This window comes from Pteropus medius, unplaced genomic scaffold (genome assembly GCF_902729225.1).
Source record: "Pteropus medius unplaced genomic scaffold, Ma_sr-lr_union100, whole genome shotgun sequence".
Classification (NCBI taxonomy): Eukaryota; Metazoa; Chordata; class Mammalia; order Chiroptera; family Pteropodidae; genus Pteropus; species Pteropus medius.
The window spans coordinates 4,205,366-4,230,352 of NW_024355327.1; the positions used below are offsets into that span (position 1 = coordinate 4,205,366).

At 34.6% G+C, this 24,987-nt stretch overlaps 1 protein-coding gene and 2 pseudogenes across 4 annotated transcripts in view; 2 read left to right on the plus strand and 1 right to left on the minus strand.

Annotated features, from left to right (window-relative positions):
* Positions 1 to 24,987, minus strand: part of CCDC66 (coiled-coil domain containing 66) — a 44,626-nt gene that overhangs the window by 10,562 nt on the left and 9,077 nt on the right. Inside the window, exons 6-12 of one of the 4 annotated variants that reach the window (XM_039858550.1) lie at positions 24,538 to 24,639; positions 7,989 to 8,117; positions 7,349 to 7,599; positions 7,055 to 7,139; positions 6,089 to 6,250; positions 3,533 to 3,677; positions 2,910 to 3,050 (exon numbers count right to left, since the gene is read on the minus strand). In XM_039858550.1, coding sequence (XP_039714484.1) covers positions 2,910 to 3,050; positions 3,533 to 3,677; positions 6,089 to 6,250; positions 7,055 to 7,139; positions 7,349 to 7,599; positions 7,989 to 8,117; positions 24,538 to 24,639 — 1,015 coding nt within the window. The remainder of the gene's footprint in view (positions 1 to 2,909; positions 3,051 to 3,532; positions 3,678 to 6,088; positions 6,251 to 7,054; positions 7,140 to 7,348; positions 7,600 to 7,988; positions 8,118 to 24,537; positions 24,640 to 24,987) is intronic. The other 3 variants (XM_039858552.1, XM_039858553.1, XM_039858551.1) reach the window with 3 other exon arrangements.
* Positions 17,292 to 17,407, plus strand: LOC120599550 (uncharacterized; annotated as a pseudogene).
* On the plus strand, positions 23,098 to 23,216 carry LOC120599564 (uncharacterized; annotated as a pseudogene).

A 24,987-nucleotide genomic window follows, 5' to 3' on the forward strand; every position in this document is an offset into this window, starting at 1 on the left:
GAGACAACACACTCCCTGATTTTCACACTATATTACAAAGCAATAGTAATCAAAACAGTATGGTACTGACAAAAAAATTAAAAAACATACAAATAGATCAATAAAACAATAGAGAGCCCAGAAATAAAGCCATGCATATATGGTCAAATGATTTACAACAAAGGAGCCAAGATTATACAGTGGGGAAAAGATGGTCTCTTCAATGATTGGTGCTGGGATAACTAAACAGCCAAATGCAAAGAAATTAAACCGGACCACTATCTTATAACAGACACAAAAATTAACTATAAATGGATGAAAGATTTGATTATAAGACCTGAAATCATAAAACTCCTAGATGTCATAGGTCATAAATTTCTTGACATCAGCCGCAGCAATCATTTTTTAGATCTGACACCAAAAGCAAAAGTGACAAAAGTAAACAAAACTACCTCAAACTAAAAAGCTTCTGCACAACAAAAGAAACCACTGACAAAATGGAAAAACCAACCCAGTGAATGGGAGAAGATATTTGCAAATCATATATACAAAGGTTACTATCCAAAATATATAAAGAACTCATACAATGCAATAGCAAAAAAATAATAATAATCTGATTAAAAAATGGGCAGAAACTCAAAAGATATTTTTCCAAAGAAGACATACAGATGGCCAACAGATACATGAAAAGATACTTAACATCACTCATCATCACAGAAATGCAAATAAAAACCACAATGAGATATCACCTCACACGTTAGAATGACTATTACCAAAAAGACAAGAAATAAGTGTTGGAGAGGATGTGGAAAAAAGGAAAACCTTGTGCACCGTTGATGGGAATGTAAATTGGCACATCTACTATGGAAAACATAGTATGGAGATTCCTCAAAAAATTAAAAATAGAACTACTACATACACAATTCCACTTCTGGGTATTTAGCTGAAGGAAACAAAAACACTAAATCAAAAAGATATATGTATTCCCATGTTCATTGCAGCATTATTTATAATAGCTAATATATGGACGCAACCTAAGTGTCCATCGACAAATGAATAAAGAAATGTAGTATGTATGTGTATATATGAATACAGGAAGTAGTGTGTGTATACACACACATATACACACAATGAAATATTATTCAGCCATAAAATAAAAAAGAATGAAATCTTGACATTTGGGTCAACATGGATGGATCCTGAGAGCATTATGCTAAGTGAATAAGTCAGACAGAGAAAGACAAATACCACACAATCTTACTTATATAAATGGAATGTTTTACACACACACACACACACACACACACACACACACGCCAAGCTCATGATGCAGGAATATTGGTGTTGTGGCCTTGTTGGAAACTGAACAAAATTAGTTAAGGTAGTCAAAGGTACAAATTTCCAGTTATAAAATAGTCATGGGGATAAAATGCACAGCTGACCCTTCAACAAAACAAAGGTTAGTAGTGCCGAAAATCTACATATAACTGCACTCAGTCCTCCACATTCACAGATTCCCAACCACTGAGTTGACCCTTAAATAACATGCGTTTCTTGAACTGCATGGATCAATTGAACTACATGGGTCAATTGAAAAAAACCCACATATAAGTGGACCTGTGAAATTCAAACCCATGTAGTTCAAGGGTCAACTATTTATAATAATACTGTATTGCATATTTGAAAGTTATTGAGAGTAAATCTTAAAAGTTCTTATTACAAGAAAAAAAATTTTGTAACTCTGTATGGTGATAAAAGTTAACTAGCCTTATTGTGATCATTTTGCAATATATAAAATATCGAATCACTATGTGTATACCTAAAACTAACGTTACATTTCAATTACATGTATCTCAATTTAAAAAAAAATTAAAACTTTAGAGATTTCCTTAAACTTATTAAAAAAATGATTTCTGAGACAGGCAGAGGCCTAAAAGGATTCACAAATAATCATGGAGACCTATGATAATACCCAATATGAACATCACCTTATTACCTATGTAAAAAATTTAAATGAGCACATGAAAAGATGATCAACATCATTAGTCACTGAGAAAATGCAAATTAAAACCACAATGAAAATCACTTTACAACCATGTAAATTATAACTATGAACAAGGATGCAAAGTAATTGGAACCCTCCTACACTGCTGGTGGGAATATAAAATGGTACAGCTCCTTTGGAAAACAGTTTGGTAGTTCCTCAAAATGTTAAACATACAGTTAATTTATGACTTAACAATGCTTCTCTTCTCTCCCAAGAAACCTGAACATAATAACTTGTACATGAATGTTCATAGCAGCATATTCATAATAGCCAAAAAGAAGAAGTAACCCAAATACGCATTAACTGATGAAAGAATAAACAAAAATGTGGCATAGCCATAAAATACTATTCAGCAATAAAAAAAGAATTAGGTATTAATACATGATACAACATGCATGAACCTTAAAACATGCTAAGTGAAGAATCCAGACACAGGGATCACATATGTATGATTCCAATCATATGAAATGTCTAGAATAGGCAAATCGAGAGAGACGGAAAGTTGATGAGGGGTCGCCTGAGACTGAAAGGGAGGGAGGAAATGGAGAATGACGGTTGATGGGTACACAATTTCTTTTCAGAGTGAAAAAAATGTTCTAAAATTCATTGTGATAATGGCTGTACAAGTCTGAATATAAAAACTGAACTATATTCTTTAAAAAAAAAACAAAACACCAAAATGTATCCTTCGAAAGGGTTCATTTTATGCTGTGAATTATATCTCAATAAAGCTATTAGAGAAATTAAAAACCAAGAAATCTTTTTACTTTTTAACTCATACTGAAAATCTTTAATTCCTTTAATTTTTAAACTTTAAATTAATTGAACTTAATTCCAATTATGACTTTAATTTTAAAGCAAATCATAATTTCTAAACAAATACCTGTTTGTACACCAGTATCCTTCTTAGGAGAGTTCACAGAATCGATAAATGTATTCATTTTACCACTGTCTTCATTTAAGTCATGTCTTGAATTTGAAATATTGTTAGTAGATGCATTATATTCCACTTGTACTGTATCTACTGGCAAGAGAAATAAATTATCTGATAAAAATGATAGTTCAGGAATATTAACAGGAATCAAGTGTAGCACCAACTAAATATGCACAAGACTGTTTAATTAATCAGTATGGACCATGCAAAGAATTTTAGCAGGGGTACCCTAAAGTTTCTTACAAAAAGTTACCTGCATTCTTATCCCTTACTGAATATAGGGAGATCACTTAATAGATTTCTCCAAAAAAATGGGTACAAAAGTATTCATTTTACCTATTGTGAGCAAAACAAGAAAATATATGTGAAAAGATATTGAAAAGTATAACATTATTTAGTTGTACTCTTAAGGCAATTTCCCAAATAAAATATGTATTATAAAGTTACATTAGTTCAAGGTCTAGAATTTCTTTAAAAGTATTTAGTTAATAGGTGTGTTAAAGATATTAAAAACAATTATTTAAAATCACCTTCAAAAAATACTATAAATAAAATTCTACTTAAGTGCTTACCGCCAAGATTTTTAATCAATCTAGAAGTGTCATGTCCCTTTTGAGCCAATTCTCGGATTCTCTGTTCTTGTTTAAGTCTCTGTGCCAGCTCCTGTGCTCTCTGCATTGTCTGGAACAGTTCATTTGTCTTGAGAGTTATGATTTCCTATCAATATTGAATTATACAAAGTTATTAAATATATTATCAAGCACGTACAGACTTGACTACTTAGATTTTTCTAAGCTCCTACTACGTACCAGGCTTTATTCAAGATACTGGGAATAGAGCAGTCAACAGGACAAAGTTCCTTTCCTGTTGAAGTTTACATTTTATATCTTTTTCCACAGCTTTATTAGTCGACAAATGCAAGAACTCTTTTACATCCGAGTTTATACTAATAAAGTTTTCAAAGTTTCTAAAATCAATGGCTACACTTGAAAACTATATAATTTAATCAGTGTCACCCCAATAAACTTAAAAATAAATGGTCAATTCCATCAGAGTTTTATTAAGATTAAAAATAGATTAAGAGGTAAAACACAAGGTTTTTAGCCATCGCAATTCGAGCAAATGATATGTTGTGTTTTTCATGTATATAGTTAATTTCATAGGAGTAGGTGGCTCAGCCTATTCAATATAATGAAATCAGAACCCAGACCATGAGTCCCTTCATCAGCTAATTTTGGAGTGAAGGCTGCAAGTGGAAAAAGGCAAGAAAATGCACGTTCTCCACCAGACCTCCCAACTCCAAGGGAAGTACTCCACGCTCTACTCTGTAAACTTAGTAATCTTTGACAAGTGAACATCATTATATGAGTTGCTCTTAGTCAGGTTAGCTTGACACCACCATACTTATTACATCTGCACTGCTTAATACAGGGATTCTCCTAGCCAGATATCTACTCTTTTTTTAAAAGACCCTTATTTAGCACAGAGGAAGCCTCTAACAACTGTATCATCAATCATTCTGCAAATGTATGCTCCTGTCCACTAAAGGATACAGACAGAAAGTCCAATCATTTCTCTTAACATTTCTAGAACATTTATTAATATGATAATCATTGCTTAAAAAACATTTCAAAATCAGGCCATCCTTTCTTCCCTCTAACACCAACCCCCGCCCCACGCCCCGCGCCTTCCCGCAATCGACAGGCCCAGTTGGGACCCCAAGCCAGGGGGCAGCTTCTCAGCCTTTGTCCTGTCCCTGGCAAGGCACAGGTGAAGAGACCTCTTTCCTGGGCACTGAGGCCGTAGGGGTTCCCTCCCCACCGCGGTCCCTGCCACGTCTGCCTCCCATCCTTCCTCCTTTCACCCACACCCCCGGCGCTGCCGCCTCCTCCCTACACCCGCTGTGGCGTTTTTGGGTTGGGGCGGCGGGCCCCAGCCAAGGGCAATAAGAGTGGCGGCAGCAGCTCTCGCAGGTCCAGTGCTGGTCCACTTCTGCCCAGCCCCATTGGCTTTGGCTCGAGGGGTGGGGAGATCCATGCTCCCCCTCAGCCCACCCACACCACCCTCCCTGCCAGATCCTCCCAGAGGCGCTGAGCCACCACTCCGCCCACCGAGCCGCCCCTGCCCTCAGAGCCCGCGTGAGATCGCCCGCCACCAGCCTGCCGCCACTGCCGCTGCCGCTACTGCCGCTACTGCCGCTACTGCCGCTGCCGCCGCCGCCGCCGCCTGGCCGTGCCCTTCGCCCTGCTGCCACCACTCCTGCCATCGGCTGCCTCGGAAATAGTAAGACCGAGGACCAGCGCAACGAGGAGAAGGCGCAGCTCAAGGCCAACAAAAAGATGGAGAAGCAGCTGTAGAAGGATAGGCAGGTGCTGAAGAATCCAATAAAAGCACCATTGTGAAGCAAATGAGGATCCTGTAGGTTAATGGCTTTAATGGAGAGGACTCGCAGGCTGTAAGGAGCAACAGCGATGGAGTATATTATCCCTAGATAATGACTACAGTTTCTAATCTTCCCCACTAGGTCCTATCACACTTTGCATGCTTGAATTGTCCTGTCTTCTAACCTCTAAAGATGAGTAAAAAAAAAATAAAAATAAAAAAAGGAATGAAATAGGCATCTATGTAAAAAGCGACTGTCAGTTTACTGTACCAAAAGTTGGCAATTGAGAAATAATGACAAATCCTTATTGAATAATCTAGTGTGTACTGGATACCGTGCTAGACTCTTGAACCCTACTAATATCTTGCCTGAACTTCTGTGACTTCTTTAAGTAAAGATAGGTATTAACATACCTGATTAATAAAAGTTCTCAGTATCAGCCAAAAAAAAAAAGCCTTTCAAAATGAAGCACAAGGATAACCTATTTTGTGCTGTAATAATTCATCTTGACTTCTTAGCATAGAAAAAACCCAAGCAATACAGCATTTGTGAACTAATCATTTGAAATAGTAAAATCTCTTGCTTCCCTTTTAATTTTTATAACCTATTTTATGCAAAGCTTTAATATTTCCATATACAGCTTCATACTTTCAAAATACATGCAAATGTTCAACTTTTGGTTATTTTTCCTTTAAAAATGCATCCATTTTTACTCTAAAATATTAGTTAGAATATAAATACCTACTTCCTTTTGTTTTTGCTTAAGTAAGTCTTCTTCATACTGTTTCTGCATCTCTTCTCTTTCTCTTGCTAAGCGAAGCTCCTCTTCTTGTTCTTCCTTCTTTCTTTGTTCTTCTTCCAGCTGCTTCATCTTGCGCTTCTCTTCTACCTGAGCAGTGATGGCTTTCTACTCAAAGTCACATAAATCGTGTCACAAATAAAAAACCCATGATGCATTTGTTTGGTGTCTCTAAAATAAGTTTATCAGTATACAGAAAGTATTATGAATAAAGTTAAAATGTCAAATTTCTCATGTATTTATCTCCCTTCTCCCACTTGTCAAGTTCTACATGCTTTTTTTTCAACCCTAGGAAGGTTGTTAGAAGAATAAAAATAAAACTGAAGAAAAAAATGTCAGTGCTTAGCATAGCGCCTGATAAGAAGCAGATGCTCTATAAATGTCTGTTCACTTAACTGATTAAGAGTAACATTAACTAAAAGCCAGATTATTCATATATCAGAGATTTTAAAGAATTATTCAGGCATTTAAGTCTCTTTAGTATTAGACCAAAATTAGGAATTTTAATGTTAGTCTCCTTTCTTATCTTCTCGATTTCTTAATCCTAATTCCACTTTAATCTCATATATAGTTCTCTTTCAAAGAACTAATTCTCATCCTGAACAGAACTCAGGAGAACTAATGGAAAAAATATCCAATACTAACTTAAGATTTAGTGCCATTTCATATACACAACCTATATATTAAAGACCCTCTCTTCTGGAAGGCAGGTGGCTATGCTATGGGATACTGTCTGGTTCTCAGCATAATCCTGACATAATGCCAGTTAGAGTAGGGATCGGTTTCATCAAGGGACTGAACAGGGCTTATGCTGTAAATTTATAGTGGAATTTTAATTTCCATTTACTTAGGTATCTTTTAGCCATGAATATTACTTATTAAGGCAAAGAACAATACTTTATAATGCAATACCTGATGTTCTAACTGTTTTTGTCGCCGCCTATCTCGTTCCTCAATCTGAGCAGGGTCCAAGAGAGCAGTCATAGAACGGAGAAAGCTGGCAAGATAGATACATTAGCTATTTAAAAACCCCCAAATGTGAGTTTAACAGGGGCCAAATCATTTTTGTTTGGGATATATCTACTAATCATTTTTAATCTTTAAAGAAAAATACCAAACCTGAAACCAATTAAGATGTAAATATAAAAAGTCCTAATAAAGCACACACTTTTTAAAACATCAATAAATACTAAAGAATGAACTTACTTTGTTTTTTGACTATTTGCTATAGCCATATCTCTAACAGGTTTTGCTAAATGCTCCTCTTCTGAAGGTTCAACCTGGCTTCCAGTTGTAGGTGTATAAACATTGCTGATATCAGCCAGCTCCTGAGTGTCCGGAGAGACAGAGAAGTACTCTGGTTGCTTGTGTGTGGACCGAGAGGAAAGCTGAGACTGAGAACCAGGACAGCTCTTTAATGAATCAAAATGCAATGCCCATCTGTCATGTTCCTCACCCTAATCATGACAAATAAGAATTGCTAAGAATTTTTCCAATTGTTCTCACATCTAAAATCCTAATTGAAAATCAAACATGATTTCTAAGTCACCATACAGCAAACAAGCATCATAAAAATAAACAAAACTGTGTTCTGTATTGATTCCATATACATTTAGATAACTAGCCTGGAGAATATGAGAAATTGAAAGAATTAGGACATTTCTGAAAAGTTATAAGAAGCTAAGCAAAATCACACTTATTAAATACATTCAATTAAAGGTTCACATGAGCAAATGTGGAATAACTGGAATACTACAGTCTTGTCAAATAGTTTCAGGATACTCTTAAGATTAAAAACTTTGAAATTGCTTTTTTCCCTTTATATCCATTAAACTTCATGAGCTACCTTTGAAGACATAATTTTTTCTTCTATTTTTCTTTGCCGGTCATCTTCTATTTGCTTATTCAACTCTTCAATCCATTTTCTCTGTTCCTGTTTCACAGCACTGAAAGCGTGTTCTGGCAGTACTGCTTCCTAAATAACAATCATCAGTACCATCTAAATTTCAGTTCTTTTTCTAAGCACGTTGTATTTACAAATCTTGCCAAAGGATTTACACAGATTTAATCTTAAGCATTTATCTCCAAGAGGAACAATTTTAAACAAAAAATTCAATCAAGTATACAAGATTTAAGTAGATGTATTCTGATTTTCAAAATCATATTTGTAACATACTAGAAGAATACAATAAGATAATATGGTATAAGGAAAAAAAATTTCTAACAAAACTAGAAAATTCTTTCTCTAAAACAATTATAAGATTTCTAAAATTCTAATATAGTCTCATTTAGACTTTGAAAGGAGTTACAATGATAATTTAAAAATAGATGAATATTGTTTTACATTTGGCCTCAGAATACAAAAAATATTGCCTTTAGACCAAGAGCCATAAGATATAAGAGACCAGACAGTTTCCCTAATGAATCATGTCTCTCTCTCTGATACCCGCCTTTTCCTTTTCTGCTGCTACTGCCCTATCACAATAATGACGTATCAGTAAGAAAAATATAGTGTCCAGATTAAGTTCTTGAATTCTAAGGAAAAATAAAATAATACCATAAAAATGTGGTGTTGTTTTAACTTGAGAGTTTGGTGTGCTCTAACAAAAAGAATGTATTCTACTCAAATTGCCCTGAAATGAAACAGCTAAGCAACAAGCATTTTGTTATGTGGAAAAACTGCAGGACAGAATTTTAAAAATAGTTTTGAGGCAGGATAGATAGCCTAGGGTCACCCCCTACCCCTCCAGAAGATAGCTCTGGAAATTATTTCCTTTCTGCTTAGATACCATCTTTGGCTAAGGCATAACCTTTGGCTAATTATATCATTATAATCTCATCCTCAATGCAAATTCTGCAGCTCTCATCATGCACCTGACATAATGACAGTTCCAGAAATACCATATAAGAGTAGGAAACCAAGCTCCCTGCCTACTGGGAGGAGGCAATAAGGCTACTCACAACCGGTTTCGAGGTCCTTGCCCCAGGAAGAAAAATTCTCTCACAGACATCCTCAAGCAAGTTTCTGTCTTTGACTCCCTCTTCCTCTCTCTCTACTTGACTCCCTCTCCCTCATGCCCACAAGAGTTCACCCACACACTCCTTGACTGTGTACTTTCGCTTCAATAAACCTTGCGCTTTTGTGCTTGCTGTTCATCTTGCCCTTGAATTCTTTCTCCCAGCATAAGAACCTGGTCACCGGATACAACCTCAAAAGTGTTACTTTCTGCTTTTGTTTTTATCAGAAACAATGGCAAAGCCTCATAATTTACAACCAATTGCTTTGAGCAAAGGAAATATTTATACAAAAAGGAAAAATCTTAGTATCTCAGGTACTCTTATGTATTTTAAAGATAAAAAGTATATTTATTTAACCTAAAAGAACTACTTCAAAAGGAGCATTATTCTCATGTTAGTGATTTAACAATTTTTCTATCTCTAGAAATGTTATTTTAGAGGTCAAATGTAAAAGAAACACAAATGGGCCCTTTGAACTTCTTTCAAGAAATTGTTAGCAATGGCACTCTATTATCTTAGAATTCTGTAATCTGTTTCTTAAGTCAGATGTAACCAGATCTGGTTTCAAATTTTAGTGGAGTTGCAAATTATTCAGCACAAGTCAAAATTACCCTCGAAAACTCCTCTAATTTCTCACAAAACGTTTTATATACACACATTATATTTACAACCCTGTGGGAAATTTCATAATCAGTTCTCTCAATTAAGTCTTCAATTTCTTTCTCAAGGATGTCTTACAAAGCTATTACCACTCGCTTGTCATCTGAATAATTCACTTTACTTCTCTAAGAAATCTTTTATTCTTATTTTCTTTTTCACAAGGTTCTCCCAATGTTTATTCAGTTAGAGAAATGAAAGTTTAAGTATTTGGGGGGTGGGAAGATGTGTAAGTGTAATGGAATCTCCCTTTTGGTTACTGAGTTCATTTAAGTTTAAGACGAATAAGGCAGATAGATATGTATATAATGCAAGACACACTGTGTAACAAACGTTTTTGGCTATGTCTAGCACCTCCCTTCCGGTAATTCTTCTATACCATTAAGGAAAGAATCCTCTTTCTCCAGGTTCACTAATATTTTTCACTTTATCTCCCTCATATTATTGACCTGAGACTTCCCTTCCCTACGTAAAAACTCCTTTTCTAAAAACTCATTTTGAGCCTCAATTTATAGCCTCGAGTGAAAACTTATTTTCATAGATACTCACTACATCCTTCCTCACAAACAGGTCCTCATGTTACAGGGTCCTAATATAATTCTTTAGCTACCTTCAACTTATTCTACATTAGGAAATGTCTTACTCCTAACACAAATGCTGTATGTCAGCTGCTAAATCAGAACTGAAAGTAGAGGGTTTTCAAATGGTCCACTACAAGTGCCTGGTTCTGTTTCATTTACTTCTGCCTTAAAGCAGTTTTCTAAAATATAGCTTTAGGAAAGGAAAGAATACTCTGGTGACTTTGCCACCAGAGTATTCTCGAGGACAGCCCTGCTTGCCAGACCATATGCCAAGAGCCTCCCTCATTCTAGACACTGTCCACCTACTTATCTTTTCCACTCATCGGGCAGAGTGGACATTAATATGGGTAGTGAGTGGTCTCAGGACACTAGACTAGGAAAAAACAGGATCTTCTGAGGAAGAGCAGCAAAACAAAAAGCTGAATTCTCCCCACCCCCCATCCCGGGGGGATGGGGGCAGGGACAGTTACTCTGAACTTGAAAATCACTTTAAAATCCTCTGGAACCAAAAGGCCTATAGAGGTATGCATATGGCTAAAAATCTTTGTTTCCATGTGCTTGTTGGCCATATATCTTCTTTGGAGCCATCTGCTCAAAATCTTTTGCCTGTTTTTAAAAACTGAGCTGTTTTCTTATAATCTGGAAAAGAAAAGATATGTTCTGGATGTACTTCCTTTATCAGATAGGTAACTTGCAAATATTTTCTCTTTCTCTGTATTTTACAATCTAACAGTAATCTTCAAAGAACAGGACTTTTGATTAAGGGATTTATCAACTTTTTTCTTTCACAGATTGTTAAGTGTTTATGGCAGCTTTCAGTGTTGTGCCAGTGACATTTGTGTATTAATTTTATATCCAGCCATTTTGATTAAATTTACCTATTATTTCTATATAGTGATTATCATTTATTTCTGAATGCTAAACCTAACTCATGTTCCTTAAATAAATCCAAATCATGACGTATTATTTTTAACATTTTTCTTTCTTGTATTGTTTTGTTAGGTTTTGTTATCAAAATATTTGTCTTGTCAGCTTTGGGTATCAGGTTTTTGCTTATTTATACTGCCCTCATAAAGAACCTTGAAAAGTTTTGCCTTCTACCTCAATTGTCTGGAAGAATTCACCAATAAACACGCCTGGGCCTGGAGCTGACTTTGTAAAATTTTTAATGATGGGTTCTATTTCTTTAATAAATATAGGATCATTCGAATTTTCTATTTCTGATGTCAATTTTAGTAATTTGTGTCTTTGTAATTACTTGTCCATTTTTCATCTAAATTCCCTAATGTATTGGCAAAAGTTGTTCACTGATCTTATTTTTCTAATGTCCATAGACTTTTTAGTGATGTCTCCTTTTTAATTACCAATTTTGCAAGGAGTTTATTGATGTATTTATTTTTTCAGTTTATCCATTTAAATAGCTTTGTAAAGAACTTCTGGCTTTCTTAATTTTCTCTACTGTAAACTTGTTTCTAATTTTATTACTATCCACTCTGATATTATTTCCTTACACTTCCTTTGGGTTTAATTTTTGCTGTTCTTTCTCTAACTTCTTGAAATGAACACTTAGATCACTGATGTTCTGTTTGCAGGATTCCTTTTCCAAGTAATGCATTTAAGTCTATAAATTTCCCTCTATGCACAGGAAACCCATGTGTTTTGATATGTAATATTTTACCACTCACTTCAAAATACTTTCTGTTTTTATTTCATTCACTTAGAAGTATATTGGTTAAATATCAAACTTTTGGAAATTTTGTTCCCATCTGTTACTGATATTTAGCTTAATTCCACTGTTATCAGATAACATATTCTGCGTAATTTGAACCTATGGAGTTTTGTAGAGACTTTACGGCACAAATTCTTACTTTTTACTTCTACTATTTTGACCATAGATTCTTTGGGTTTTCTATATAAAGGACAAATCATTACAATTTTATCTTTTCTTTTCCACTCCTTTTGACTTTTAATTTCTTCTCCTTGTCTTGCTATACTGGCTAGGACCACAATTAACAAATAGTAATAATAATGTAGGCATTTTATCTGGGTTTTTTTTGGTTAGGATGTGTTTTAAGATTTTTTTAAAAATTAGTTTCAAGTATACAGTACATTGGTTAGACATCTACATAGTTCGTAAAACGATCTCCCAATTGCTCCCTCCCTCCCCTGACCTCCACCTAGCCAACATATTAATGCTAACTGCATTCCCTATGCCATGCTTCCCATCCCCGTGACCATTCATCAGCTATTAATTTGTACTTAACTCTTCATCTCATTCTCCCAGCCCCCCATAGCGCCTCCCCTTTGTCCATCACCAATTTGTCCACTCTATTTGTGAGTCTTTGTTTGATTAGTTTGTTCTTTTTATTCCTTAGATTCCGCGTATAAATGAAATCATATAATATTTATCTTTCTCTGTCTGATTAAATATCTTCTAGGTCCATCAAAGCAATATCTTTTTCCATCCCCTTCCTTTTAGCCTACGTGTGTCTTTTAATCTGAAGTGAGTCTTTTGTATTTTTTTTTCTTAAAGAAGTCCCTCCAACATTTCCTGTAATACTGGCTTGGTGATGATAAATTCCTTTAGTTTATTTTTGTCTGGGAAGCTGTATATCTGTCCTTCAACTCTAAATGATAGCTTTGCTAGATAAAGTATCCTTGATTGTAGATCCTGAGTCTTCATCCTGTCAAAAATTTTTTGTCAAGCCCTTCTGTCCTGCATAGTTTGAGAAATTAGCTGCCAGTTTTATGAGTTTTCCCTTAGAAGTAATTATTTTTCTCTTGCTGCTTTTAATATTCTTTGTATTTAACTTCTGGCATATTAATTATGATGTGTCTTGGTGTGGGCCTCTTTGGATCCCTGAGTTTTGGAATCCTCTGAGCTTCCTGAGGTTTTATGTCCATTTCCTTTACTAGGTTAGGGAAGTTTTCCATCATTATTTCTTCAAACAGCTGTTCAACATCTTCATTTTCTTCAGTTATGCCAATCAGACAGATATTTGGACCCTTAATAGGGTCCCATATGCTCCTTAAATTATTTTTATCTCTTGCCATTCTTACTGCGTGTCCTTGGTTTTCCCGCCCTCTAGATAGGGCATTTGATCCTTTTCTTTATTCACTTTGTTTATTCCATTTAATATACTTCTCATCTCAGATAATGTGTTCTTCATTACAGACTGGTTCCCTTTTATAATTTCCATTTCCATGTTTTTTTAATCTTTGTTGAAGTTCTCATTATCTACACTTCCCAAAAGTTCATTGAGTATCTTTGTAACCAGTGTTTTGAACTCTGCATCTGTTAGATTACTTGACTCCTTTATATCTGGATCTCTGTTCTGTCATATGGTTTCTGCTTCTTTGTCTTCCCATTTTGGCTGCCTTTCTGTGTCTGTTTCTGTGTACTACACAAAGCTCCTAAGTCTCCTGGTCTTATTAGTGTGGACTTGTGAAGTAGGTGTCCAGTGGCACAGTCCTGAGAGAGGTTCAGCTACAGGCTAAACTTAGTCCAAGCTTTACCCTGCCGGGGCCACCTGTTAAGATTCAGCAAGCAATCCACAGATGCTGTGCTTATAGTTGCCTCAAAAGGCCACACCAGAAACCAAGGCCAGCTGCCTCCAGTGTGAGTCTAGGTATTGCTCAGTAAGGAGCACCTGACTCACTGAGAATATACCTGGATGTGGCTTGGGTTGGGCAGCGAGTTGGGGGAGGTTGGGTTTCAGGGAATACACTGGGCGGGGCGACCTGTTATCCAGTTTGATGACGTCACAGCTATGGCGGGTCTGTGTCTGCGCACTGGGAGTGGGGAGGGCTCAACAGGGAACAATGGATACCTCCAGCACTTCTGTACAGAGCGAGTCTCGCCTCAGCCCTCACTCCAACAATGTCTCCAAGTCCCTGGTGCCTCTGCGTGCAGCCAAATCGACACTGGTGCTCAGAGCAAGCATGTCCGTCGCCACAAAAATCTGCTCGCAATCCACTCAGAGATGTGGCCCCTTTAAGAGGCTTCTGCCGCTGCCGCAGCCTCCAACTCACTCAGCCACTTGAGATCCGGCAGCTCCACATGCTCGCCCCATTCTACCTTCTCCCTTTGCAGAGTGCTTTCTTGGATTTCTCCCAAGCTGTATGGCTTGTTCCTATAGATCCCAGGTGATTTTTTCCTTGCTGTTGCTCCTTGCTTTCGTCACAACTTAGATTTGATTGCCAGAGGGATGGACAGAGCCTCTATCATCTACACCATTTTTTCCTCTCTCCATTTTATCTCATTTTTAATTTTAAATGGAATGTTTTAAAAATTTCTTATTTAGAATGATGTTTGTTTTAGGGTTTTTGGTTTTAATACTCAATTGGAAATTCTTTCTAGTCTAATTTCCTGAGGCACTTTATTTAATGAACTGGTTTTGAATTTTATCAAATGCTTTTTCTGCATCTGTTGTCTTCTTTTATTGTTTAAAATGGTACAATACACTTAATTACCTAGCATGGAACTCTTATTCAATGATATATTATCCTTTCATACGTTACTGAATTTTACTTTCTAATATTTTCTTGAGAATTTTTGTGTATGCTCATGAAATAAATCTAATTTTCCTTTTCTGTTATATTTCTGGCTTTAAAATCAAGTTTATATCAGTCTTGTAGAATGAATTGGGGGCTATTCCATTATTTCTGCCAGGGAATCTAAATAAATTTGGGATTTATTTAGATTTTAAAGGGATTTATCCACTTAAAGTTTGGTAAATTGTCAGTAAAACCATATGGGCATTGTTTCCTTTGTGGGAATTTTCTACAATTTTTAAAGTAATTTATCCATTTGATCTAAGTTTTCAAAATTGTTGGCATGAGATATTCACTAATGATTTACTTTCTATCTACAATTACTGCATTTTCACTCAATTTTGTCTTAATCTTAATCTTTTGACAGAGTTGTTTTTTAAAGTGGCAATTTTCAGCTTTGTATTTCATTGACTGGTGCTCCTATCTCCATGATCTATTTTCTAATTTAGGTCTATTCTGTTCTTTTTCTAGCTTAAGCTGGGCACATGGCATATTTATTTAAAGTTTTTCTTCTGTAATGCAATTTCCCTTGAATCTCATCCTACCTCACGTTTTGATGTGCGTATCCACTATCGTTCTCTTCCAAGTATTTGTGATTTCCATTATGAATTTTCTTTAACTCTCAAATTATTTAGTAGTGTGATTTGTATATGTAGTTTAAAAAGTCTTATTCATAACTTCTAAATTACTTGTTTTGTAGTAAGAAATCACTGTCTGTATAATAGCTACTTCAAATTTTACTGAGTCTTTCTTTATGGCCTCACACAGTATCACTTTTTCTAAATATTTATATGCTTAAGAAAATATTTTCTAATTGTTGGACAAAGAACTGGATATATGTTAATTTAAGACCAACTTGCTATCTTGTTGGTTTCTATACTGAAATCTCCCTTTAAAAAAATTTATAAATTTCTCTGCACTTTTACCACTTTCTCTATTCATATATGTAAGGCTTCATTTGAGTTTGAGACCTGATTCAATGCCGAACCTTCTATTTACTACCCTCACCATCTCCAATAATGCTTCTGTCTCATTTGTATTAGTGTTGCAATACTAATTTTATTTTGGTTACTTTTTTAAAATTCTATTGTTTTTAACCTTGCTGTTCTTTTTTTTTGGTATGTCTTGTATTATAGAAAATCTCTAGATTTCTTTATTCCAATCTGTATTTTTTTTTAACCGGTGCGTTTTAGTCCACTTAGATTTACTATATTTATTGATGTATTTGGTCTTATTTGTTATAATAATTTTACATTTGTTTAGCTTACTTTACTTTTAAGCCTCTCTTTCCATTTTTGATATCTATAGATGTTTTATTATACTAAGAACTTTAGTATGCTCTCACATCCTTTGATCTTGCCATCTTCTACCAACCTATCAGTGTTGATTTTAGACTTTTCTTAGTTATAGGATATATTTTCTCCTTTTAATTTTAGCAAGTTGTAGAGATAATCAACTCTACAAAGGTATGAAATCACCAAACCCTTACATCATTCCTCAATTTGCCTTACCTTTTGGTTAAATACTTCATTTAAAACTGTTTTAAGTGTAGTCCTTTTTATAAAATTCTTCAGAGAACTTGAATGCTGAAGAAATTTTATTATCTACCTTTATTTGAATAATTTGGCTAAATATGATTCTAATTTTTAAGTTATTATCCATCAATACTTTGAAATGATTCTAGTTATCTTGTACCAAATGTTGCTATTAAAAATGTCAAGCTCATACTTGTTCTAGATGTAGCCTGTTTTCTTTTTGCTTTTAGAATTTTTCTTTCATATTCTTAAATTTCAGTCTATTAGTATGTGGAGGTGGGATTTTTCTTATTCTTTTTTGGTGTTCTTTAGCCCTTTAAATCTGAGGTCAGTTTTTTTCATTCTGGCAAATTGATCTCAATTACTTTTTCAAATATTTCCTCTCACCATTTTCCCCCTATTATTTGAGCTGCCTATTATCTGAATATCAGCATTTCCTTTTTTTATTCTTATATTGCCCTAAAAATTGTTTCCCTTTAAGATGTTTTCTAAAATATAGTTTTCCAATTATTTATTCATTCCCTAGCTGTATAATTTCTGCTATCTTTCATCTATTGTATACTTTATTGTATGTTTCACACCTAAACTTTCTGCTTGCTTTTGTTTCTTGTTCTCATTGCTAATGCTTTCCCTTATTTTTTTTATTATGTTTAACTAAATGTATTGTTGGAATCTGATCTTCTTTGTATTTTTCTCCTTTGAAATAGCTGTGTTCCGGATGTGGTTCCATAGTGTAGCAGTTAGCACATCTGCTTTAGATGCAGAAGTTCCTGGGTTTGCACCCCAGTGGAGCCACAGTCCATGGTCTATGGCCATGCCACCCTGAACAAGCCCAATGTTTGATCTTGGAAGCTAAGCAGGGTTGGGCCTGATTAGTACTTGGATGGGAGACCACCTAGGAAGACCAGGTGCTGTAGGCGTAAATAATAACAGTAATAATAATAAAAAGTAATAGTTGTGTTCCTCCAGTGTATTTGTTATTTGCTCCTGGCATTATCAACCAAACTTGTCCAGTGATGAACAGCCAATAAACTCAGTGAGTAGGGATGGTGGAGAACAGACTAGCCCTAGGATGAAAAGTTTAGGCGGTAAACTACAATCACTTCCCACCCTTCAAAACACCTCCTTAGGTCAGAGTTCCCTTTTTGGAAATACTCTTTAGATTATAATTGTAATTCGCTGGCCAGGTGAATTTGGAGCCACGAGGGGCAGAGCAGTCTTCATCTGATTTTCCCAGTTCCTCCCAAGAATTAAGATTTAAGCAAATACTGCCCAGGTTTATTCTAAAAGACAGCTAGAAGAGAGATCTCTGAGTTATAATAAATGTAGGGTGAAGCACTGTTTGTTTTAAGGAAGAGGGGGTTCTGTGGAGAAGGGTGGAGTAAGTTAGGAGGAACTCCAACAATTCATTTCCTATTTTTTCTCCCACAGCTGCTGAGTTAACTTCTACTACAGGCCACCTACCAAGCTAAGTGACCACAAAAGTACCCCTCTCCTAAGTTTTATCAGTATCTTAGGGAGATGTTCCAACAGTTTATACCAGAGTTCAGTATATTAGATCATAGGATCTTAGCATTTCTAAGTTTGTAAAGCTTATCACTATAAATCTTTTCTGCTTGACTTATCTTTGGTTATGTTTTCCTTATAAAATTATAGTAAATTTTTAAGTGTCCTGTTAACATTTGAAAATCTGAACTGTGTCTATGTAGAAAATAAAATTACTGATAATTGGATCATATTGTCCAAATCTTGATAATACCCAAGTAAAAATGTGCTTCAATTTCTAAGTTTTTGTAAATGTATCGCAGAAATCACTATTTTTGCAACTTTATTAATAAGTCTGCTTTTTATCAAAATAAATTAGTGTCAACAGTTTTCTTCTCTGAATTAATCTTTCTAAAATTACTATCATAAATTTTGCCTTTTTTTTTTCTTTAAATTTTGATTGGCTTACATAATTTATTTTTAACAGTGTGTATTTTTATTTCCTGTGTATCTTTTAAGTTGTAAGTCTTTGGGGGATTTCATATCTATGATCCGACTATGATTCTCATACCTCTGCATTTAACAAGATTTCTTAACTTTCAAAGTTGATTTATTTTATTGCTGTTAATATTCATTTTGTTTTGTTTTATAGGTTTCATTGGTAGATATTGTTTATAATTATACCAGTCGTAACCTTTCTTTTCTACATTCTTAAACTTTTTCTGATTTTTGAAATCATAATTAACTGTCTTTACAGAAATATCACATAACACGTCAACACTTTGCACGATTTCCTAATAAAAAAGCATAAAAAAAAAAATTGGAAAGTTCCCCTTTGCTTCCATTACTCTTTACCAGAGTTAAAATAACTGCCAACAATCTGCTTTTTTTTTCATTTATGTATTCATCATGCTGATAAATCTTTTAAAGTTTTTTTTTCTAAAGATATGGTTATATGTATTGTTCAGCAACTTACCCTTTTTTTATGCAATGTATTAGAGACACTGTGTCAGCTACAAATTCCTTTTTTTAACCAAATTCTTTATTAACTGTTGTTTTAACTTTTTTCTCCCTCCCACACCCCCCAAGCCCATTCCCAGTGTTTTAATTTTGATTCACTTTTCTGACCCAAAAATAATCTTTAAAAACTGTTAAAAAATATACCAGGGAAAGATCCTTGGGAGGAATATTTTATCAATTTCTGCAGGTCTATCTTTATTGTTCCTTTTACATGTAAACATGTTGTTTAGGCATTAAATTTTTTAGTCCCAGTCTTTATTTATTAAACTTTTAAAAATGTTCTATTACCTATGGTGGAGAAATCTAAGGTTAACTTGATTTTTGTTCTTTGCTTTCTCCTTTGTTTAAATGCTTGAACAAGCCTATTTGTTCTTGACATTTATTAGCATGTATCTTCAAATTAGCCTCTTTTAATTCATTTAGCTTAATTTTTTTTCTGATCTAAAAAGTTTTTACTCTGATACCTATTATTAGTACTTTGTACCTTTTTGCTGTTTTCTTCTTTAGGAAAAAAAGAAGGTTGTATCTTTTAAGCTATTTGTAGTATCTTTTATGTCAGACTTTTCATTTCTTTTTAAAATTCTTCCTATATTCAGGGAATGTCCCCATAGTGTTTTATTTTTCCTCATCATGATTTCGATTTATTTCATTACCAAATCCTTTTTCTCTCCTGCTACAGTATTCTTAGTTTTCTTCTACTTTCTTCTCTTGGGCCTAATCTTGTACATAGATTTCCTGAACAACTTCAAATGGAACAAGCTAGGAATAAATAAAAATGAAGTAAATGTTTTCTTTAAAAATTTCCTACTTCACAAAATAGGGTATTTCTTATGAGAGACTTCCCTCTGAGTACTTAGCAAGTATATCCCCATTTCTAATGCTGAACATTTTTATGGTCTCCATTTTTTTTCCCTATTTACCCCTCCTTAAACAAATTTATCCACATCTAATGTTATAGGTAGTTAAGATGCACAAGTTACTCTTGGTGCTCTCCTCCACCTGATTAGGTGTTAGTAAATTCTGCCTCTTATTCTAAAACCAAATGCTCAGGTATGTGAAATGCCTAGTATACTTCTTGAATCCTAAGAGGTCTTCAAACAATTCCACTTCCTTATTCTATTTAATCTTTATTAATCTTTCTAGTAAGGCAACAAGACCTACCCAGTTTTCAATATAGAATAGGATTCTTTCTTGAGTTTGATTTTGGAGGACTGAGATAGGGTTTCCCTGATTCCAAGACTGTACAGTACAGACAGGCAAAGGGAAGCTTTGGCCAGGACTAGCTCATTTTAGTCAGGCTGTTGTTTTTGTTTCTTCTGAATAAGGCCATCAGTAGAATGGGGCTAGGTTACAATTTAGTCACATCCCAGTTCTACTGTGGTGGGAAGGGCCTCATGATCCACAAACACTATTCCCAGGACTCTAAGGTAACCTGACAACAAGAATATAAAACTTCCAGGTATTCCACTTTTATTCTGGGTGGTGTGACCTGCTATTTTTTTAAAATAACTTGTCCTGTTAGTGATATAAATCCACAGAAATTCTTGCTGAACTCTGAACTATATGCTATAATGGGCTCTTCCTGGTAAATGACACGGATAGAGATGTTTTGTATTGTCCTTTATATCCTTTTGCATGTTAGAAATACTAAATAGTATTTTTTAAAGTCACAAAGTTGAAAAGTCAAAAAAGAAAAAGATACATCTGACTATGATTACAGATATATGAATGCCTTAGTCATTAATGCAGATCAGTGTTTGTGTATCTACCCATTAAGAAAACAATTTAGTATCAGAAGGATCTACATCAAATTCACAAGCCGCACAATGACCACTCCTCTCAAGATTACACACACATACACACAATCCTGTTAGAATAAACAAATTCAGCAAAGTTGCAAGATATAAAACCATCACAGAAAAAAAAGTCACGTATCTGAGAAAAGGATATTAAGAAAACAATTTCATGTATAAGCATCAAAAAGAATAAAATACTTAAGAATAAGTCAGCAAAAGACGTGTATCTTGAAAACTACAAATCATTACTGAAGGAAATTAAATGAAAATATATTTGTGTTCATGGACTGGAAGATATGGTATTGTCAAGATACCTAAAATGATTCTGTATTTTCAATGCAACCCCTATGAAAATCTTGAAGTTTTTTTGCAGAAATAGAAAAATGCATCCTAAAATTCATACGGAATTCTCAAGGGACCCTCAAGAGCTAAAAAAATATTGGGAAAAAAAAATTGGAGCATTCACACTTTGATTTCAAAACTTACTACAAAGATATGGTAATCAAAACAGTGAGACAATTGCACAAAGAGAGATGTACAGAACAATAGAATAGAGACCAGAAATAAACTCTCACGTATACAGTCAAATGATTTTTGACAGGGATGTCAAGACTATTCAATGCCCCATTAAATCAGATTTGGCAATGATTTCTTTTGACACCAAAAGCGCAGGCAACAAAAGAAAAAACAGATAAAATGGACTTCATCAAAATTAAAAACATTGTGCATCAAAGAACACTATCAAGCAAGTGAAAAATCAACCCATGAAATGGGAAAAAGTATTTGCAAACATATATTTGATAAGGATTAATATTCAGAATACATAAAAAACTCCTACAACTCAACAAAAAAAAACAGTTTAAAAACAAGCAAAGACTTACAGATATTTCTCCAAAGAAGACATAGAGATGACAAATAAATACATGAAAGAATGCTCAATATCACTAATCATTTGGAAAAGGCAAATCAAAACTACAATGAGATACTACCTTCATACCTATTAGTAGGGCAATTACCAAAAAAAAATTGAAAGTTATTGGTGAGGATGTGGGAAAATCAGAACCCTGTGCTCTGCTGATGGGAATGTACAATGGCGCAACAGCTGCAAAAAAAGTCACATAAAATAACCAAATTAAAATTGGTAAAAATTTAACAAAAATTAAACATAAAATTACCATATGATCCAGCAATTCCAACTGAAAGCAGAGATTCAAAGATTATTTGTACACCAATGTTCATAGCAACATTATTCCCAATAGCCAATTAAGTTGTTAATTCCCATTAACAACTCAAATGTCCAACAACATTTGGATGGATAAACAAAATGTAGTATTACACATACAATGGAATATTATTCAGCCTTAAAAAGAAATAAAATTATGATACATGCTACAACTTAGATGAAGAACCCTGAAAACATTATGCTAAATGAAATATGTCAGACACAAAAGGACAAATATTGTGTGATTCCACTTAAAGGTACCTTGAATAGTCAGATTCATGAAGACAGAAAGTAGAACAGTGATTACCAGGGGCTGGGAGAAGGGAAAAATGGGGAGTTATTGTTTAATGGGTACAGGTTCAAAATTCTGAAGATGTACAGTGGAGATGGTTGTGTGACAACCATTAAGTGGCATTAACTGTAGTTAATGCCACTTGCCACTGAACTTTAATAATGATTAAAATTATAAATTTTATGTTATATATATATTTTACAATAAAAAAAAGGTGAAAAAAAGTTAGGTGGAACTTTTTCTTGGCCAACCACAGAACTATGCTTTGCTGATAGCAATAAGAAGCAAGCAGAACAACAGCCTCACTTTCTGCCCATGTTAGAGAGTACTTTAGAACACATTCCCTTAAGAGACTTCCCAGGGAGGGATAGTCATTAGGGAAAGCCAAGTTTTCACAAAGGTGAGGTATTCTCAAAAAGGCTGAGTCTGGAAGTTTCTTTGATACACAAAAGGAGTTTTAACCCACACAGTATAAAAGAATGTTTGGGCTGAGCAATACAGGGATGAGAATACAGGGCCATTCAAACTGTAGGAAGGAATGAGATTGAGAATCAAGGAGAGACGGGAAAGGAACGTGGCCAAAGGACTGATGCTAAACAGCCTCAGGGCTCCAAATGGACCTTATTTGTAAACGAAAACTCTAACAAACCTTTGAGGAAAAGAGTGAAGAAATAAAACAGAGTCACTATAGTCAAGCTGCTAAATTACCAAAATCAAGTAGGTTAAGGCATGAGGAAGGAATTCTATTCCTGTTTAACTAGCCTGGGAACATAAACTTTTAAAATTTCCAGTCCTGTTTATGGCCATGCTACCCTGAATAAGCCCGATCACATCTGATCTCAGAAGCTAAGCAGGGTCGGGCCTGGTTAGTACTTAGATGGGAGACCACCTAGGAAGACCAGGTGCTGTAGGCGTTAAAAATAAAAAATAAGGGATTGTAAGATGACAAGGTCCTTGCAATCCGTGAGGTCAACCAAGGGTTGCCTCGCCTAAAAAAAATAAATAAAATTTAAAAATAAAAAATAAAATTTCTAGTCCTGCATCAAAGCCTAGATATACACCAGATCTCCAGCAAATCCTCTGATTACCCCCTCAAGGACTCTTGCATACAGACTACTGACATCCACTATCCAGACCACCGGATGTGACCGGACCTCCTGGAACCATTCTTCCATTCTGTCCAGACCACCTGATATCTGGTTGATAACTGGCCTGGACCAATTCTAAGGCTAAGAATGCAGAACTGATTATTCTCAAGAAAGTACTTTTTACTCTAAGAACTCTTTTTTTTTTTTCAGAACACTTCTGGGTTTTTGCCTAGTTGTTTTTGGCTTATAAAGCCTAAGACCCTTGAATAAATCTCTATCATTTATTTCCAGCCAAAGCCTTCAGACTCTTGAGTTTGTTCAATACCCTCATTAAGCACTTGTTATATGTCAGCCACTGTTCTAAGTACTTTACGTGCACTATCTCATGTTTTAACAAAATTGGCCTTGGTGACCCTACCTGCAACCAAATTTCTCCTCCTCTCAATTATATGAAGAGGTTAACTTATATTCAAATTGTATAAATAGTATTAAAGATCCTTAAATCATAAATTGAAAAGTAAATAAGGTAATTGATTCTCACCAACTTTATGAATAGTTTTAGTGTTGTTTTCGGTAGTATCTAGACTCATCAATTTCTAAACTTTACACACTTAAAATTATCACCCAGATATATAGATTTTGCCAAAATGATTTCTATCAAAACTAACTTATTGCCTTTTAACTGTCAGTCCAAGTGCTTTGGGGAACAAAAAAAAAAAATACAATTCAGAATTCATTCTTTTTGTTAATGTAAAATTATCAACAAACGATAAAACTATTTGGTGTAGTCGAGTCAGCCCTATATGGAGTGGAACAAACAGCCATGCAAACAATCGAACTTCGTTTGCTGTATAAGAAATCTACCAGTGCTGAATAAAAATGCTACCATCAGAATCATCCCTTTAGGTATTATTTTCAGAATACATTTTATTAAAATGTTAACATCCACTAGGAAGAAGGGATTATATGTGTGAAAAAGAAATAGCTAATAACTTTTTTAAATTCAAGAAGTATAATGCACTCAGTAAAAATTAACTGGTAATTAAAAATAGGAGTACTTAGATTCACTCCTTCAAGAAACATAGGTTATAGAGTGATCAAGTATTAATGGGCATATATGTTCAAAGTAATGACACTTAGGACTTACCTCTAAAATCTGACTAGCTCTAGACAGTGAATGCCCATCAGTTTGGACCACCATTATCTGACTGGGAGATTGTGCTAGAACGCTGGAAACACTAGCGGAAGTCTATAAACAGAAAAACAAGGGCATTTTTTTCTTTCTCTAATATTAAACAAGGCAAAATTTAAAAGTTACAAAAGCATGATCTGAAGGATACCTGGTTTGTACTTATGTTTCATTTGATAATGTTATAATAGATACCACATGGTCAGTGGTAGAATTTTGTGGTCATCTAAAAGATATCAGACCTTTTTTGGACAGGAGTCCACAGGAGGTATCTGGGGCCTCTAGACTAACCTAGTAAGATTATTTGCAGCATGCAGACTGAGACTCATTGAGGTCATAGTTAAATTCAAAATAACATCGTTTTCAAATAACATATGAAAAGTTTTTAAAAATAAATATGCTTTAAAA